Below are 19,132 nucleotides of genomic sequence, written 5' to 3' on the forward strand. Positions count from 1 at the left end.
TTTCTGCGTCCACAGGTGCTTGCGTAGTGCTCTACTGCTAATTTTTCAGAACAGATGTGATGTGGTTTAAAGCAAAATGTAGCAGAAGAAAGAGTAGCCCTGTGGTTAGCAGGCAGTGTCAAAGTCTGATACTTCCAGGTTCTTATTCTGATTCCACTGTTGATTTTCGTAAGGAAGTTGAAGATCCCTTGGGCATTAATTTCTCTACTAGAAAATTTAAGACTATTATACTTTTCTCAAGATACCTGCAAGGTATAGTTAGTTCATGTTTTCAAAGTACTTGGGAACTTGTATTGGAATGAAAGAAGTTAATTACAGGCTGGACAAGTTCAGGAGTCCAGAAGGTAGAGACCGGCTGGATCAAACCATCTCCTTTGCACAGAGTCCTTGGCAGGAGGCATAGACACTATTATGCTTTACAGCGTCGCCAAAGGGCGATGAAGCAAACAGTGAAGAGAGACTGTAGCTGTTCTGCTGCTGATTAGCTTTGTAGCTTCCCACAGCAAAATAGTTCAGCCTGTCCTTGTTGGGACACCTGGTATGTCCTTAGTGAAGTGCCAGAGTGCCGTCACAGCCCAGAGGCTTCACTTCAGGGACAGGGTGAATGTCACAGTGATTGCAGCGTGATTCCAGGAGAAGCCTCTGGAGAGTCTGCTACAACGAGACTGTTATGAAGCCATAATGATGCAAGAATGTGACACCATAGCAATTTTAATTAAAGTTTATGGTAACTGAGAGCAGTGTATAATTATGTGAAATTACTGTGAGAGCTACTCTCAGTCCATGTTTGGGGAGACACCTTCCAAAGGTGATGCTGTTGTATTTGAAGAGAAGGCAGTACAAAGCCCTAAAGGAAAGTTAATATAGATGTCTAGATGCTAAAGCCTACACTAGACATTTCCCTGGTCTAAGAAATGCTGTAGTAAACTGGGGTCTGGGTTAAGGCAGCCACAAGCTCTGTGCCTCTGGTAATCCTCTGTAGTTCACAGCCTAAAGGTGTGCTCAGGTGGGTGAAATGGGATAAATAAGGGATAGGTGTGAGCCAGGAGAACATCTCATCTGTAGTACATGTGCCCTTGTCTGGAGCAAATAGAAGTCAGTGGGCGGTGCCCTCAGGGAAGGAGTGGGCATCTGCGATTCCTTTACTGTGAGGGACAGCATGTGCATAATGATGGTTATCAGGGAGGGATGATGCCTTGGGAGTTTTCATCCTGCCTCACCGTGTGGGAGCTGGTTCATATATTCATAACCTAAGGTTTAGTCCTGCAAAGACATGGCTAAGTCAAACACTCCGGAGTACATTGTACTCCAGGTTTATGGAAACCTTAAAGCCCTTAAGTGGAACATCTTATGGCATGCTTGATGGGTGTTAAGTGTGTATATGTGAACAGACAGAAATTTCCCAATTCTGCAGCATCACATAGCATTCTTGTAGCACATCATTAACGGTATCAACACTGAAACCGCATCAGTGCCAAGTGCGTATAATCGTGGGAGCAGTTGTATCTATTTCTAATAAGGCATTGTTGTGTGTGATTTCACAGCATCGCTTAAGAACTGGCTCTATTGCTTACCTCATAGTGTGAAAGTTTTATTGGTCTTTAGCTACCAGCCACACTTTTCTTAAAAATAAATGGGCCGTGTTAAAGTTGAAAAAATATATGTCTGCGGTTCAGGATGGAAAGCCTCCATCTCTCACTTTTCAGTGCAGCCACATCCCAAGGGGAGCAGCAGGCTTGTTTTCAAACAAAAGCAGTTTGTATTGGCAGCAACAGATTATGAATATAATGCTTTGACATCTCAGCCTATTTTATTTACTTGGGGTAATCAGATTAATAGAGCAAAATGAAATGCTACTATGAATCCACTGTTTTTTTTCAGTGAGGGAGTGTGAAGCTGTGTTATTCTTAGGACTTGAAGCCAAATGTCCAAATTCAAACTTTACTGTCTTAATGCCTTGCCATATTTCTCATTTATGAGGCTTCACATTAAGTTGTTGGACAGATAGTTGCCTTTATAGTGTGCTGAAGAACTTTCTTCCTGCACAGAGGTGAAATAATGTCAAGTTTTTGTTTGTTAGTTCAATGTATCTTGAATTTGTGTTTAAAACATCAGGCTTGAAGCATCTAGAACAGATTCAAATCTCAGTGGTAAAGAAGTCACCTCTGATGATGACGGTTTAACACTTTTGGATCCGGGTCTGGATCTTAGCCAACAACTAAACGTTGGAGCCTGAAAAAATCCTGAACATTGGAACGTTCAATGTCTGCTCTGTAACTGGGTGGTAGCAGCTCTCACTGAAAGGAGAACTTTAAACACTGCATCTAAAACCTGCAGCTCGGCCTCTCGTTTTTCCATAAGCCAGGGCATTGTGCACTCTTGTGTGGTAAAATGAAAAGTGCCATGGCCCTTGACAAGTGGACATCAACCTTGCCTCGTCCTCAGTGCCTCTGAGCTGGATGAACCTCGTGATGTATGAGTCATGTACCTCCACCAAGGTTGCTGGGACTCTCGCCTGGAAGAGACGATCTTCAGCTGCTGAACAGCAGGTCCCATGGGGAGGGATGTGCTGAGGAGTCTCACTGACAGCAGGGACCTTCGGAAGTGATGGAGAGGACTTTTACAGAAGAAGTATCAACGTTAGAGGGCAGAAGCGTGTTGGAGGAACTCATTCCCACTGCGTCTCCGGGGTGGAATACTACCCAGGCAGAGGTGCTTTCTGTTTATGGAAAGCTTTGTTTCTTTTTGCTTGTCCTTCATGGATTAAAGCACTGTGCCTCAGTGTCTGAGCTGAGCTCCCTGCTGTCTGGGCTGCTTTCCCCATGCAAATAGGCTCTGCCAGGGCCAGGTTTGCCATCAAATTTAAAGCTTTGCAGTAATTTCACTGGAAGTCCAGAATAGGAAGATTTTGCTCCTGCTGCAGCTGCCTTCGCTATCTGCTCACTGCATGCCTTTATTTCTAATGACTGCATCGGTCTGGAGAGCAATTGCCATGAAATAACACCTGTACCCTCTTACCTAGCAGCTGTGTCAAAGCCAGAACGGTCTGTGAAGTGGCACTGCGCAGGGACTCTCAGAGCAGCCAGAACGTCACTCGGAGGCTGAATTCCCATTGATTTCAGCAGGGTCAGCGTGGGATCCATTACTGTTTGCTCAGTGGAGTCCATTTCTATTTTTACTGTACTGGACTTACTGTAGCGATCCAGTAAATATTTTCTGCCACTTGTAATACCTGAAGGTTTGAGTGGAACTATTATTTCTAATGTGCTCTACAGGCTGGTAAGTGTTTGCAGGACCAGGCTCTTGGTCTGTTTAGCAGGCTCCAATTAAGTCTGATCTGTTCCTTCTGTTTTAAGGTTTCTGTTTTCTTCACGGTAGTCTTTCCACTCTGATACTTTGCTTACAAAACACCAAAAACCCACCAAACCCTGACAAATAAAGAGCGAGCTCCCCCTGCTGACCTTGGTGTTGCAGCTCACACAGATGAGAGGGTAAAATGTGAATACAAATTCACGCAGAATTAAAAGATAAAGGCAAACATATTCCAACTTCATTGCTTATTTAAACCACGAAAACATCGCTAACCACTGTGCAGTAATTGGAGGGCAATGGCTTTCATAAGGGGAGAGGCTGAGCCGTGCCAGCACAGAGCATTTCTGCAGTAATGAATTTTCATGCTTTAGCAGAATCACTGTGTTTTTGTGTTTTTTTCCAAATGAAATTGTACAGCTTATTGTTCCCCTGGAGGAAAAGTCCTTTACTCATCTTCTAGACGTTATAAGGACTTTAAAGTGATGATCTGTTATAATATTAAAAAATGCAGAGATGTAGGAGCCCTTCATGTTCATTAACTCTGGGAGAAGCACAGTTCTGCATTTCTACCCTTCCCCACCTTCAGCAATAGCAACCTTTGAGTCTTCAAAATAGTAACACAGACAGTTCAAAAATCCATCCCTGTGCTTTCTTGGATCTTTAATTACTGCAGTTGGCTGGAAAACTTCTCAAACCAGTCCCGATGTGAGTAGATAAGTTGTCGTTTTTTTTTTTCTTTTGGAAAAAGTAGTTATTTTCTCCATAAGGTCCTAGTAATTTTGATGAAAATTCCAGGAATACAGATTTTCCCAAAGCTTCAAAGAAATGCTAAAAAAAGTGAAGTTGGCTGTTCTTTTAGCTCCCACTGTGGCAGGTTATCAGTACTGTGAAAATAATGTAGTATGAAATTTGATGTTTTTTCAAAAGAAAGTTTTCCAGAGCAGAATATTTCTGGCCTTCTGTTTCACTGGTGACTTTTTTTTTTAATTTGCTTTTATATTTTCATTTAGCTGCTCCAAACAAACATTTTCCACAGAACCAGTGCTGAGTTTTGATTCTCTCTCTTAATTTGCAGTCCCATAGCTGACAATAGGATTGCATCAGCTTTGCCCCAAAGATCCAGTACAGAATTTGAGATGGATATGTTGCACTCACACAGGAGGAGTTTGTATTTATTTGCTGAACACCAGTATTTGCAATACATACCAGTTCTAAAGAGCAGAAGAGCTGTGCTACCACAAGAATTTCAGTTAAGCACAGCAGAAAACATCAAAGTCTTTATGAGCCCGTTTAGGCTTATAGCTGTAGATCTCAAACTTCGCAATGTACCATAGCTGGAGAGGATTTGATGAGTCTGTGTGTTCTAGTAAGGATGTCTTACAAACAGGAGCAGTACTTGGTCTGGCTCTAGGGAGAAGGACTGTCATGGTAAATGCAAAGAGCTGAGCCCTCCTTCTGTGAGTCAGGCTAAAACTCTTAATGAACTGAACTTGGTTGCTCTTAAAAGTACGTCAGAGTTTGCTAAGACTCAACTAAATTTTACTAAATATAGCCTGAAACCATAAACGGGTCTAAAACACCATTAAAGATCCAAGGGTAGATGAAGTAAAAAGCTATTGGTCTTAGGAAGAATGCCAGGAACCAACTCCATTCAATTACGTAGCCAGATTTGATTTCCTATAGTATTAAAGTTGTTTAATTGCCTGTGAAAATTGCCTGACACAGCATGGGTTAATTCTCCTTCTTGGAACATTTGCAGGAAAACCACTTTGCTGCAGTTGTGTTTATTTGCAGCCAGAGTGTCTGTTTGCAAATTAACTGTCTGCTAGAGTGTGAAAAACGTTTCTTTAAATGAAACTGAAGGTAAATATCTAAAACTATGTGGTAAGGGAAGTCATTTCTGGCATCCTAAGCAAACAGAAAATGTTAAAGGTTCACGTCTTCCCCTTCAGTGACTTGGAAAACACTTTCATCATCTTTGCTTAGGGCTAAAGATGAGCCTGACCTGCCTCTGGGACAGCCAGCACTGCCTTTGGAGAGGTTACTAGCATTAGTTTGGTATTTTCCAGAAATACTTGTGTTTTCACAAAAGGAGAGGGTAAATGATCTAGTGGTTATGATGCTTAGTTTTCTTGTTCTGCAGCATCTTTCTCTTACCAGAGTGCAGGCAGTTTTCTTTTTACTTCAGTTTGCCCCTGCAAATAATTCCCAGATTGCAGGTTGTTTCCCGATCCAGTTCAGGCCAAAGGAGCCGTGTACGCTTCTGCTTTTGGCATACTTTGGATAAATGTGTGTTTAACTTCAATAATTTTGACAGAACCAGATCAGAGAGTGACCCGGTGCTTTGGTGCATGAGATGTGACACACACTGCTGTGTCAAGCAGTCTTTTGAGGGGCACAAGAGCAGCTGGCTCTGCTGGCTCACCGCGTGTCTCTAGCCGAAGAAACAGCAGCCTCACCACTCTCCTGCGGTTTGGTAACTGAGTTCCTCCTCCAGATATGAGGTTGCTCCTGATCTCTGTCACCCTGGACAGTGATTTATACAATGCACAGCCCTTCAGCAGTGTTCTCCACAGAGGGCATCCTTTTGCACAGCTGTAGAAAATGTAGAAGGACTTGAAACCATCCTTGGGTTAGCTCTTTGCCTCCATTCACTGCCTCACTGACTGCAGCGGAGCTGGGTCTCCTTGCTAAATGCTGCCCAGAAATGTGCATGAGGAGATGTTCCCAGCCATAGCAAGGGTGAGAGAAAACTGAACACGTTAAAATCTTGTGATACAAGTAGGCATTCAAGTGAAATATCTCTAAACAGCCATAGAAGTGGCTTTCAGTTTTACTGTTTCCTGGAAAATGAAATTATAACAACAATGGGACAGCTCAGTGCAGGAGGTCCTTAAAGTAGCCGGGAAGTATCCGTTCATTTATTTGCAGTGGGTTATTTATGGACAGACTCTAGCCTTGGGTGCGTATTGCTGCATGGCTTGAAATACCGATCGTGGCAGTTCTGCAAGCCCAGGCAAAAACGTTTGTCCTCAAGAGTGATACTGGTAGCAGAAAGCACCCTGTGTGCCAGACCAGACAACTCCCTGTACAAGCTGCTGTCCAATGCCTTCATGTTTCCACGCTGAGCCGTGCCAGAGTAAACCTTGATTTTTTTTTCCTGTTTCCTTTCTGGACTGTGACACTTTCATTTAGCTCACTGGCATTTCCCGGGCTGCAAGCCAAAATATATTTGGGTAATAAGAAGACATGAACAGTATTTGAGAAACTGCAGGTTAATATAGTCCCCTTCTTATGGTGTGCCCCTTGTGTAAACCTCGTAGAGTACTTGCAAAATTCAAATCATCCTTCAGATAAGGGAAATGAAAGGTGAGATATATTAGCAGTGTTGCAGAAAAATGCTAGGCAAGAAAGGCGATGCATTTACCAACTGTGCCAAAACCCGCTGCCCTGGTGGTAGGGGCTGGGCCCTGGGAAAAGAGCAGCACCACAGCCCTCCATGGTTAGGGATGGCAGTTTGTGCCTTGATGGGGGAAATGAGCAACAAAGCATTTATTCGTTAAACATAGTTCTTAAGCGGAGTGAAAATGGTGGCATGATCCTAAGCTTCTCGCAGCCAGTGGGCATCCTTCCATTGGTTTGCTGGATGTTGGATCGGGTCCAGCTGACTGCAAGGTAGCAGCGGTGTTTTTGAGTAACCCCGAAGGAGAACGGCCTCTCAGCAGTTTCTTTTCCTCTTCTCTTTTTGCCGGGTGTAATAACATGCAAATCTTCCCAGCAGGATGAGGAGATCCAAGCTGTCATGCCAGCACGTTAATCGTACTCAGCAAACCTCTCCCACAGGGGACGCTGGTTGCTGCACGCTCAAATGTCTTCCCAACAAAAAGTCACCTCTGTAGGAGGAGGTGGTCTCAGATGAACTACATCCTGAGTCTGTCAGTGTCAATGGAAATTCAGTCTGTGATTTCAATAAAAGGAAGATTTGGCTCCGTTTGCCAAGTGGAGCTCTTCAGCTCGGTAAACAAATTGGATTAAGTGCCTGGTGATGTTCTGGAAATGGCTCAAGTGCTTGATTGGCTTCTGCGGTTCTGGACCAGGACACGAAAGCCTGTGCCAGGTGGCTCTCGTGAAGAAGTGGTTAGGGCTGCCCCAAGTAGGTTAGGTATGGACGAGATGGTGCTTTTTCTCCCGTGTGTTTTTACTGAGAAAATTATACGTTTTAATTTAAATGGTCAAGGGCTGTCATGAAGAGATAGACCTTAATGGTCAAAGAAAATGAATAACTGTGATCAGGAAAAATATCAGATAAGAACTGGGCAGCAAAGAGGGGACACAGAGGACCTTGCAGCTAAACTCCAGATTTGAGATCCCGGAGATCTGGATGCCGTTTGTGACTCTGGCTCTAAGAGACCAGTCTGGTTGGTGTTTCAAAAGGAAACAAGGCAGAGAGGTTTGGTAGTTAAATGCCTCTTGCACCTTTGAAAACCCACAGCCTTTGAGACTTTTGCCCACCAAAGAAAAAGGTTGGGGAAGGTGGTACACTTATCTAAGAGGCTTAATTAAGTAAAGGCTGACTGCTTAGAAGTCTTTAGCTAGAAGCACTGTTAGTACAGCTGAAATAGGAAAATAAGACCTAACCTTATAGCTGAAGATATAGCTGGGAATTTTTAGAACTGTGTAAACACGTCTCCTTCATTAGACAAATCTACATCCATTGCTGTGTAGCACTTGGCATTTATTTTCCATTTTGATGGAGATAACTCACTTTAACGAGTACGTGCTCCGTATCACGCAGAGAGCATTTAGCAGAGCAAGCAGTCCGTACATGTAAAGACTCTCACAGTGGGTGCTGGCATGAGGTAGTTTGATAAGTAATAAGATTTTGTTATAAATGTCAAAAGGTACAAACAGTAAATTGAATCCTCTGTAAGAGGACTAGAAAGTACCCTTAGTCAAACACAGGCTGACAAACATAATGCTAAAGCCAGGAGAAAGAAATGGACCATGGGCGAGCTGGAAATGTGACAGCCACAGGCAAAGCAAGTTATGTAGAAAGATGCTGTCTCAAGGCAAAAACGTTTTAATATTTTGCCTCTTTTCAGAAGGTAAATAATGGTAAATAATCTCTTTGGATTGTTACTCCCATGTGAGCTCCTCTTTGTGAAATGACAATAACACAATTCTTGCTTGCTGACTTCTCCAGAAAAGTAAAAAATGCACACCACATCACTTGCTTCATCCACCTGGTGGTGCCTCTGGCATATGTGTCTGTGTAGGAGACAGGGAAAACACGTTGATCCCTCATCATCATTAGGCATCCTCCATCTGGTCACCTTCCCTGTTAAGTACTCCCTTCTTTCGTAAGGGACTCCCCTCCATAACCACAAGGTATCTTCTACCCTAGAGATGTTATTTCGTTATTTTAAAAAAGCAAGAGAGAAGGCCAGCTAACAGGATAAATCCTTATATTTCACACTTCCTTGCATTATTCTGCCTTCTCTGACTCACCTGCCTCATGAGTATCAGTGTGTTGTGTCACGGGCAAATGTATTGCATTAGTGATGGATGGAAAAGAGGAATACTGCTGGCTAATTGCTGCCTCCGAATGTACGCATGCTGAGGTTGTGTGCAGTTCAGGCCCAAGGCTGAAAGCTGGTTGTTCTGAAATAACTTGGCCTGATATCACTGCAGCTCAACATGCCAAGTGCAGTCACTGGTAATTAATGGGAAATGAGACATTTGGTGATTTGAGTGTTTCTATATTTGTCTCAGGTTTTCAGACGAGACAAGGACTGGGGGAAACATGGACATTGATTTTTCCAGCTGTTAGTGTGGTTGTTAACAAAAGCAAACACAGAAGCTGAAGATCTGACTGCAGCACGTGAACATTTGCTTGCCAAACACTGTGTGCTCCGTGACTGAGCTCTTTTTGAAGCGGATTATGTGACATTTGGGTATTGCCCAGTCCGTCCTTAGACCAGAGGGAATCAGAAGCAGCTCTGCTGATGCTGATGTCAAGCAGATGCTGGCTAATGCCAGGCCTGCGAGTCCAGAGGTTGCGGTTGGGTGGGGGTGGTCTCCATTCCTCAGGACAGCTGCCCAAGCCAGGCAATGTGCAGGTTTCATTGCAGCTCAGAGCAGCCATGCTGTGCCAGCATTAGTGTAATGGCAGTGTCACACGCTGAATATGTGCCCTGCACAGCTCTGAAGGCAGAGCTTTGTTAGAACTATTTAAACATATTCTGGAGCTGTCTTTCAAGGTTTTGTGCATGCAGGCTAACTACAACTCTGTTTCTTCCTCTGTTGTCCATGTAATCTCTGGGAGACAAGCTCTCAGCTTGACCATTTGCTTTTGTTTGTTTGCCAGGCTGTGAAGAGTTACTGAAAGATGTCCTGTCTCCTGAAAACTCTGGGCCTCACCACTATGAGCCACAGTATGTTGACTACTATTACCAGGTAAGAGAAGCATCGGTTCTGTCTCATCTTACTGGGCTGAGAACGTCTCTGGAGTGATGTGTGGTTGGGTTGTTATAAATGCTGCTGTTTCGCTTGGCCTGTTGACTCTTCCTTCCTAGATTCATGACTGTTAGCAAGCCTTCTGTACTGGTTTAAGCTGTATTTAACACAGGCTATCTGTAAGCTGATGAGAGAGAATTTAGGACTTGGTTAGCACTGCTCTTACAAGCCTTAGTATTCTCTTGTCGGTGAAGCCATCACATATGAGCTTGCTGGCACCACATAAGTGGAAAACAATGATTGGGATCTAATTAAATCAGTCAAACTTTGTAGGTGAACAAGTCCTCAGAGACCTTCTGCAGATAATAAATAGGGATTGAGCAGCAGTTGGGAAGCAGAAACAAAAATACCTCGATAATATTTTGGCTGGTCGGTATGATATATCCATACTCAATTTTTCAGGCTATTAAAGGTTCAAGTCCTTGTCCATAATTTGACGGTGTCTGCAACAACAGGCAGGACGATGTTACACTTCGTTTAAGCATCTCTTTGTCTCTCCTTCATTTTACTTTGGTTTTAGTCACCTCCACTCATGTGCGTGTTATGATTAAAGGCACAGTTAGCATTGTGCACTCAGATGTCGGTGGCGCTAGGAGACTTGCAAGTCATTGTGAAATTTGGATGTAAAATATTGTAGCTTCCCTGGTGACAAAGTGTGAAAACAATCCTCATACAGTGAGGAAGGGCAAGTGATAAGCTTAGTGGGAAATGCTGCTGTCTGTGTTCCTCTGAGAGCACCTGTAGGGGAGAAAAGATCTGTGAGTGGGTGGATGAGGTGCTTAGTCAGGGAAGGGCCAGTGAAAAGCCCTGGGCTGAGAATGCCCAAAAGGAAGGCAGAACAAGGAAGGTGCTGTTAGCAATTTATGGCCTCTGCACTGGAGGCTTCTAGCAGAAGGTGGCTTCAGATGCCCTCGCGTGAACTGGTACAAACGAGGGGGCAGTGAGAGCAATTGTGGCTCGGAGAGGCTGGGAGCTGGGCCTGGGAGCTCTGACAACTCTAGTTGCATCTTTTGATGACAAAAAAAAAGAGTTTCACAGTGATTAGAGAGTGGACTCATGGTGGGGAGATGCCTAGGAAGAACAAAGACCTGGTGTGATGGAAATTTTAGTGAGTCAGCGTGGCAGAGATTTGTAATGGAGGCCAAGTGATGAGCCTGAGCTCAAGGTGTACCTTGCTGGCATCCGGGTTAAAGGTGTGGTAACCACCGGGCTGCAGGCAGTGCTGTGGTTGTGTGTTTGTGGCCGAGTCCTGGGGTGACAGCTTCCTCCAAGCAGGCCTCCCTGCAGGAGGGTTGAACCTGTAATTAGCTGAAGAGTTGAGCTACGGCTTCTTTGTAATGCTGGGCCACGTTTCGGGTGCGAGCTACAGGAGCTCAGGCACGGACTGGTGAAGAGTTCTGTTGAGGGATGGAGCTGGAGCTGCTCAGAGGCAGGGAGCCCTTCCTTCCGCTGCATGCGTAGGGAAAGCACCCATCACTCAGCCCCACCAGGATCCTGCTTTACCAGCACCCATCACTCAACCCCACCAGGATCCTGCTTTACCATTTTCTTTGCACTCCTCATGAATACCTGGGACGAGCGCTTCAGCTTAGTTGCAGAAGCACGTGGTGAGAGGTGTGAGTGCCACGGAGCCTGTCCTTGGTCAGCCTGTCCCCATTGCTTTGTGGTGATACACAGAACGGTTCTCACTGATTGTGCAGAAGGTACACAGACGTTTCCTTCAGCTCAAGGCAGATGATGTCTGTCACAAGATAGGAGGAGCCTTCTAAGGCTGCAAACAAAAGGGCAGAATTTGGACATCAACTTTTTGAATCGGGAGGAGTTGTCTGGGCTTGTTGGCTCTTTCTGCTTGATGGAAGTGGCAGGCTGCTTTCAGAACCTGGGCAGCGGAGAGCTGACAGCGCTCACACTCCGCTCGTATCCCAAACCGAATTGTTTTGTAACTGGTGACATAGATGCCCGCGATGGTGTTGCTTGGTAACCTGAATAGACATCATAAACCAACCTCTCTGTTTTGCAAGAGATGATAGAGACTATAAAACAGAAAGCAGGCTCTCTGCAAACACTCGGCGTCTCCCTGTGCAGATGTTGCTGGCTCCATCTGACTCTAAAGGCAGGTGGTGTGGTTGTTGGGTCTTTATTCCTCTGGGCCAGGTTTCAGACGTGCTGTCAACCAAAGATATGCTGTAGAGAAGGTGCTGGAAAGTGAAGCATGAGGGGGCTGTGTACGTTTTGGTACACCCCACGCTTAAGCTCTCTCTCCCCTGCACAGCTCTGCCTTCCACAGAGGCAGTCTCATCCTACAGTTTCCAGGTCGGTCGTTCAGGCGCAGTTCAGAAACTCTTCACTAGATGTCAGTTAAAGACTGGGAAAACGCTGAGAACCAGCTCTGTACTTGCTTTAAGGATCCTCTCCTATTGGGAAGAAAGTTGCAGTTTTCATTCTGGTGAAATAGGGGAGAACTTCTGAGGCCTGGGTGGATTTGAGGTTTTTGCTGCTGCTGAGGTTGGTGCTCCGCTCCCAGGGAAGCACATCCTGAACACGTGCAAGTTCACTTTGCACTTCCCAGACCTTACTGAGTGTGAATTCCTGCTGATGTAGTCAAGCTTACATGCAGCTCCCAGTGGCACAACCAGCAGTTGCCTGTTAATCTGATTTTCATCCCAGGATACCCTTTGCATGTCTGTCTAACTCTCAGGTGCTTGTGATTTGGGAGAGAGAAAAGGAAAAGGAGACTTGTCCTTGTCTCACGTTATTTCCCCTTTCCCCTGCTTTCACTTTGGCTTCCTCTCCCATGTGCCTATTCCCTGTATCAGCGCTTTTCGAAGCCCAAAATGAAGCAGAGGCACGCAGAGGTGAAGGTAATGCCAAGAAGTGGGATGAGGTAAAGGCAGGAGCCACAGTGAGGTGCTGAACTGATCAAGCTGTTTGTGTGTTTTGAGGCAAATGGGGAAGAAGAAACTGCCAAAACTCAAGCCTTTAATTGCAACCAACTAGATGCAATTAATTTAAACTGATAGGTAAGATCCCCAGCTACCAGGAGGTTGGGGCATTTCATTTAATATTTTCTAAATGGTCTGCTTTTACTTTCTTCTTCACAGTAAACAAGAACAAAAACTGATAACCTTTTAATGTCTACAACCAGAAGAAAAAAAAAAAAAAGCATATGTAATTTAAAATGCAAAGACCATTCCATGAAAGGTTTCTAATGGTTTGTAATGAGAGACTGTCAGTATGCTGTGTCAGGCAAACAGATAACTCGTCCTTCGAGCTCAGGTCTGTCGGGGCATGATGCACAGAAAGCAAAGGGCAGCACTTAATTACTACGGGACCATCAGATCAGTCAGAAATGTCTCACTGAGTTTCGTCAGCACTGAATCAGGCTGCAAAAATGTTAGTGCAAGCAGAGAGAGTTGGTCCAAAGAAACTTAGGATGGGATGGCAGTTAGGAAACTCATGTCAGACCCGAAAGAAAATGTTCGGGTCCCTGCTCATCCTCCCCCAGCCTACCTTGTGCCAATACCTCGAAGTTCTGGCACTACGCAGGAGAAGCTTTTGAAACTGCTGCTCAAAGTGCTCTGTGATGTTAAGAACAGGGTTATAAATACTGCAGGAGAAGCAGGTCTCTTCTGCAACAAGCGGCACAAGCTAGCAGCCGTAGAGCCTCTCCACTCCCAGACCTGTGAACAAACCTGCACCCCCTGCATATGTGTTTGGGGTCTGTGGATTTGGTATTTCAGTCTGTAACATGCCCTCTTAGAGGCAGTATAAGTGGTCGGTATAATTTCTGTCTCTTTAGAGAGAGAATAGAAATGTTGTAAATGTGACAGAAGCCGACTTACCCACCCCAAATGCCTTTCCCAGTGCTGGCTGCTGTGCCCTCAAGTGTAGTTTTGGCTCCAGTTTGAAGGGAGCCAAAAGTCTCCCAGCCCACTGTGCAGGATTTGCTCTGCAGCAAGTTTCTGGTAGCACTTCAGAGCCCTGGCTAGCCTTTAGGAGATGCTAACCAGCAAAGTCCACAGCTGAAGTCTCTGTGTGGAAACCCAGACCCAGATTCAGCCAGCTCAGACAAAGCGAAGTGCCCGTGCCTAGCGTTTGTGAACGGTTGGCTCAGGGCCCTGCTGGGCACCCAGCCAGCTGTGAGCACTGGCCACAGGACCGAAAGGGAATTAGGCTGGCTGCATCCGCACCTCCCTGGCCAAGACTTGCACTGTAGGTCAGAGAAGCAGTTGCCTGGGTCCAGGTGTCTTAAGTTTGGGGAAAAGGGAATCTGCACCAGGATCTGGATTTTTCAGCACTTCCTGGGGCATATTCTGGCTGTTCAGATTTGAATGGAGCCTGAATCAGGTCACCTGGGTAGGTGACAGGAGAGGAGGTTGAATGAAAGGTCCTAGAGCCTCTCACCAGGTAGCAGAGTACCTGAGTAGCTGCTTGTGAAGAGACAGGCTATGCGTTTTTGTATAGGAGAAATTGCCTCTTCATCTGAAATCAACGCCCAAATGCTGTACACGCAAACCCAGTGGAAGAGCCTATTGTAATCTCCAATAATAGCAGGCTCCCTGATTTAAACAAGGCTGTTAGTATCTTATTTGTTGGTGCGGTATCGAGTAGTGGCAGTTTTCCCTTTTTTCTTTTTTTTTTCTTTTTTGCTGCTGTCATCTGTAAATAAGAGGGAGTCTGCTGCTTAACAAGGTGCAGGATGATTGCTGTATGTCAAAGAGTGAGCTGCCTTTTCAGCCCTGTGTGTGTTCGCCCGCCTGCCAAGTGATTAATTACACTGTATGAACAGCAGAAAAATTGTTGAAACATGACAAATAAATTGTGTTTGCCTCTGGGATGGAGCGGGGACTACTAGATGATCTGCTGCTTTGAAAATATTTTCAGCAGCAATTAGGAGTCCCCCACTGGCTTCCGAAAAAAAGTTTTTTTCCCACCAGTTGCTTGAGGAGATCTGCTAACTAACACCTATGTCAGACAGAGGGACTTTTCTGCACTGGAAAAGACAGTGATCCACATGGGTTTTTTGTGAGGCTGAGGAAGGATATAGCAGCCTGAGACACCACGGGACTAAAGAAAGGTGACAGGCCATTTGCATAGGTCACTGGGTCAGCATGGAATTGCGCTTATTATCTCCATGCTGTTTCTTATATTTATTGCAAAGCAGAGCCCAGGAAAGTGTTGAATATTTTATTGAACTCAAACTTGCAGTTTTGTTCTTCTTGCTGTTTGCATCTTAAGCAAAACTCTCCTTTTTTTTTTTTTTTTTGACTATTGAAGACATCTCTTTCACCAGGCATGTTGGCAGCCACAGCAATGCCACTTTACCGATGAACAAACCCCTCTGGGTCACTTCAGAAGAGAGGAGTAAGCAAAGACATCAAATCTCACCCAAGCCCAAGAAAAATCTGCTTTATCACTTTTAGCTTCCCAGAAGCGTGGTCTGCCCTTTTTAGGGTGGTGTCCACCATGAAAATGAGTAAAGGCATAGTGCTAACCTGGCACCACAAGTTAAAACAGATCTTTGCTACAGAGAGCACCACACATCCTCCAGAGCTTGACTGTTGATTTTTTTTTTTTTTTGTCCTTGGTGCAGACTTGGTGTGGCTGAGCCCCCAGAGAAACTCCCCACATGGATCGCACTGGATCCGTGTACCCTTGCTGTACTCAGCTCACTGCTCTTCCTTCTGGAGGCTGAAGCAAAATTTGGGTGAAGGACATCAGATCTCCCACCTTAACACAAACAGCAGCTAAGATGTTAAGTTGGAAATACCTTTCCAACTGATACCGAAGAGAAAAACACAGCCAAGGCAGTCAGGAGAAGCAGTATTAAACACAGCAAATTGAAGCTTTGTTTTTTTTTTCTGTTTCTTATCAGCCTTCAGTTTTCTCCACCACCCCCACGCTGTCATTCTTGGCTCCCATTGTGTTTTTGGCATTGTCGCTGCTCGGTGTCTGCCTCGCGTGTGAAGCCTTCCCTCCCCGCGCTTGGGACTCTCGGGGTGTTTGTGCTACGCAGCAATCGGCACAGCGTATGTTTGCAAATTGCTTCCCTTTCCAAGCTGCTGGTGGGCTCTTCTGTCCTGCTGTCACCGTGGGACCCACGCTGTGATTACGAACAACTCATTCTTAACATCTTTCCTCAAGCTGGGGGAGAGGCTGCATCCTCACTGCTGCAGCAGTCAGAACGCGGGACATGCATGTCCCCCAGTGCTTCAGCTGGGGGATGTTCTGGCTCGAGCATCTCCCTTGGGCACGCTAAAGGAAGTAGAAGTTCCCTCGTTCCTAATCTAGAAGTCTGGCTTCTATTTGATGCTCCTAAATCTGCCAGATTCTCCTTCCCCTCCGCTTTTATTGTGTCCCATGGGAAATGAGTGTAGTCGACATCTCCGGGGATGCCTTTTGTTGGACCCAGCCTAGGGATTGATCCCAGCCCCTGCAGAAATCAGGAGAAAGACTTCACAAGGCCTGGTAAGAGTTAGGCTAACACTGTGGGTTTGCTCCTGAGGAGGTTGTTACCTGAATCCCTTGCTGGAAGACACTTCTAAGCTCAGCTCTGTCCAAAATCTTCATAAAGCACAGCCGTGCCGTCACAGAGAAACAAGCCCATGTTCCTAGGTAGGACGAGATAGGATTATCCATAGGCAATGCAATATCTTCGCTGCTGAGAAGTTTATTATAACCTCTAAGGGCAACACTCTCAGCAATTCATTTTTTTTTTATTTTTTTCCAAGCATCGGAAAGCAACATTAACTACAACTGCCAAGAAACCTCCAGTGAACAATTACCAAGAGCAATGAAAAGCGCAGCGTGCACCCATTTGGGACTAATTTACATGGAAATTGGCTGCTTTCACCTGGCAATATTCTGATTTATATTTTTTATGTTTGTGCATACATGCAAAGTGTCCTTGGTACAGAGCACCTGCATAAAAATAATCTACCTCTCTGGCTGCTCAAGCTGACTACAAAAGGCTGCCCTGAAGAGCTGCTGCACAGAGAATGAGCAGTGCTGCACTCAGGGCAAGGTAGGCATCTTCCAACAAAATAAATGCTGACTCCTCCAAAAGCAGCCATAGAAAAGATTGTTTGAGGAGTATTTTCTCTTTCAAAACCAACTTGAATTTTGTGATTTGGTGCAACATCACACGCTGATGTCTTCAGAGAGTAAATTACTTTTCCCTGGACTTGTTTCTGCTTGGTTGTTGTATAAAAAACACACCAAATAATACAAGAAAAAGTGAAATACTCTGGCCCAGTCCAAAAATACTTCATCCCTTTCCTGAAATGTGTTTTGGATTTTCTTTTCAAAAAAAATCTGAGGTTTTGACCTTCTCGTCCTGAGCTGGGACAAGAAAATATTTTGAAATCTAGGAGCTCCTAGGGAGGGAGACGTGTTTTCCCACCTCATTATTGCCCTGCCACCCCAGCAGATGGGCTTTGCTCCCTCCAGATGCAATCCCGCTGTCTTTGGGGCCAGCAAGAGTCTGCTTGGTGCTGGGGAGGGACATGAGAGACGCTGCTGGAGCTTCTGTCGCTGCCGTGATGCTGCTTCTCAGTGCAGTGCTGCTCGATCAGATTTGGGGGGCTGGAAGGCTGGGCTGAGTTTGTTTATGCCAGTGTTTTTGCCCAAATTCTGCCAGTTATGTGTTTTAAATTGTAACCACCTGCTGCTGCAGGTGAACTGCTGTCCTCCTGTAATAGAAACATAAATCATCAAGGGAACAGAAATTGTTCACTTTGCACGTGGCATTGTCCCAGTCGACCCGTGCCACTTCTCAGGGCTGTGCTTTCTGGGGTGCTTCAAACAGGCGGAGCTGTGGCTGCTCAGCGTGGCTGTTCCTGCTGCACTCAGTAGCAGGTGAAGCTACAACCAGTGTCCTTCCAGGCCTCTGAAGGAGAGTTACCTCGTGCATCCATATTTCTTGGTATCTTTGCCCCTTCTTTGAGTATTTTGTTGTTCTGGGGCCCAGGTCGGGTTTTGTACAACCTTCAGGAGCTTTGCCATTTGAAAGCCCATCACGTTTCTCTTTGACAGAACCTCTATTTAACAGACATTTTCTCTCATGTATTTTTTTTTTTCTGTCTGAGGTGTTATCTTCAAGCTTTTCATCTGCTGATTTTCTGACTGAGCACAGTTTTGGGGGTGGTTTTTCTGGAATTGTCAGTTGCCATGGCAAAATGTTCCTCCCATCCTTGTTTCTCCGTGGATGAACCAAGTTAGGCAGCGGATCAGTCTTTGGGTAGAGGCTGTGAAATTACGGAAAGCTAAAACTTGCTCCCTTTCTGTCGAGGAAGTCGCATCCCTATTGATTTAATCCTTCAGGTAAGTATGACTTTGTGGTTTAGCCCTTTTTACCTGTTGTTTGTTGTAATGCAAATCCATCCACTTTAACTTGTGTGTCTTGACTACGGCATTATGAACAGTATAAGCAGAAGAAGTATTATTACAGCACTCACTGTGTCCTGTTCTCTTGTTATAGAAATAAAGCTGCTCGGTCAGAGGGTGTTGAAGCAGTCCTGACTCTGATATATTTCTTTTGGGAATACCAAAGTATCTGTAATAAAAGTAGCCAAGTAAGACGCAGTGCATATGGGATTCTGTGGGTTTCTTGGCACTTGTGTGACGGGATGAAGTTATCTTTGCCCTCCAGTTCATAAACCTGAAACTAGCTCTTTCTTTCTTTCTTTGTATTTGTTTCCTCCTCTGCCTCACCTCTTTTCTCTTTGCTGTTCAGGCAGAATTGTGCTGTGTTTATAGAAGATAAGGGAACACAGAGTGTTCTTTGAGTATATTCAGTGAAAAGGTTGTGAAACTGAAATATAAAACCTTCTTTGGAGTAAAAAGTATGGGCTTAAGTATTTTTTGTTGTGGTTGTTTTTGTTTTTAACTGGGAGAAAGGTCTGTGTAGGCCTGTAAAAGCTGGTTGATAAAGCCACATTCCAGGTGGTTTTGAAACTGGGGAGAAAGTCTGCCACAAAGAGGTGGTCAGGCTAAACAAAGCCACTGAAACCCCTCCTTGCACAAGCAAACTAAAAGCATTTCCCTGCATCCTTTTTGCTCTTTAGTCTCTCTGATCAGACTGAGAGCAACGCGTTTTGTTGGAGGAACCTTCTCTTGTTTGTCAAAACAAAAGTGCTTCGTATACTGCCAGGGTTTTCCCACCTACATAAAAAAAAAAACAATCCTCCTTAGGAGATCTTACAGGAATTTCTGCCATACAGCTGCTGCTAGACTGCCTGCAGTTATTTAGGGCTCAAATGCTTGATTTCAGTAGCTTCAGGAAGTGCCACCAGAATTACTCATG

At 45.0% G+C, this 19,132-nt stretch overlaps 1 protein-coding gene and 1 long non-coding RNA gene across 5 annotated transcripts in view; both read left to right on the top strand.

The window, feature by feature from the left end:
- RAB11FIP4 (RAB11 family interacting protein 4) overlaps positions 1 to 19,132 on the top strand; it is a 179,822-nt gene that overhangs the window by 40,639 nt on the left and 120,051 nt on the right. For all 4 annotated transcript variants that reach the window (XM_066980099.1, XM_066980100.1, XM_048064246.2 and 1 more), the window contains exon 3: positions 9,680 to 9,768. In XM_066980099.1, coding sequence (XP_066836200.1) covers positions 9,680 to 9,768 — 89 coding nt within the window. The remainder of the gene's footprint in view (positions 1 to 9,679; positions 9,769 to 19,132) is intronic.
- Positions 9,791 to 15,673, top strand: LOC106034696 (uncharacterized). The gene is made up of 2 exons (XR_010825858.1): positions 9,791 to 11,941; positions 15,422 to 15,673. It is a non-coding gene; the product is annotated as an uncharacterized lncRNA (long non-coding RNA).

The sequence above is a fragment of the Anser cygnoides genome, chromosome 19, assembly GCF_040182565.1.
Source record: "Anser cygnoides isolate HZ-2024a breed goose chromosome 19, Taihu_goose_T2T_genome, whole genome shotgun sequence".
Lineage (NCBI taxonomy): Eukaryota > Metazoa > Chordata > Aves > Anseriformes > Anatidae > Anser > Anser cygnoides.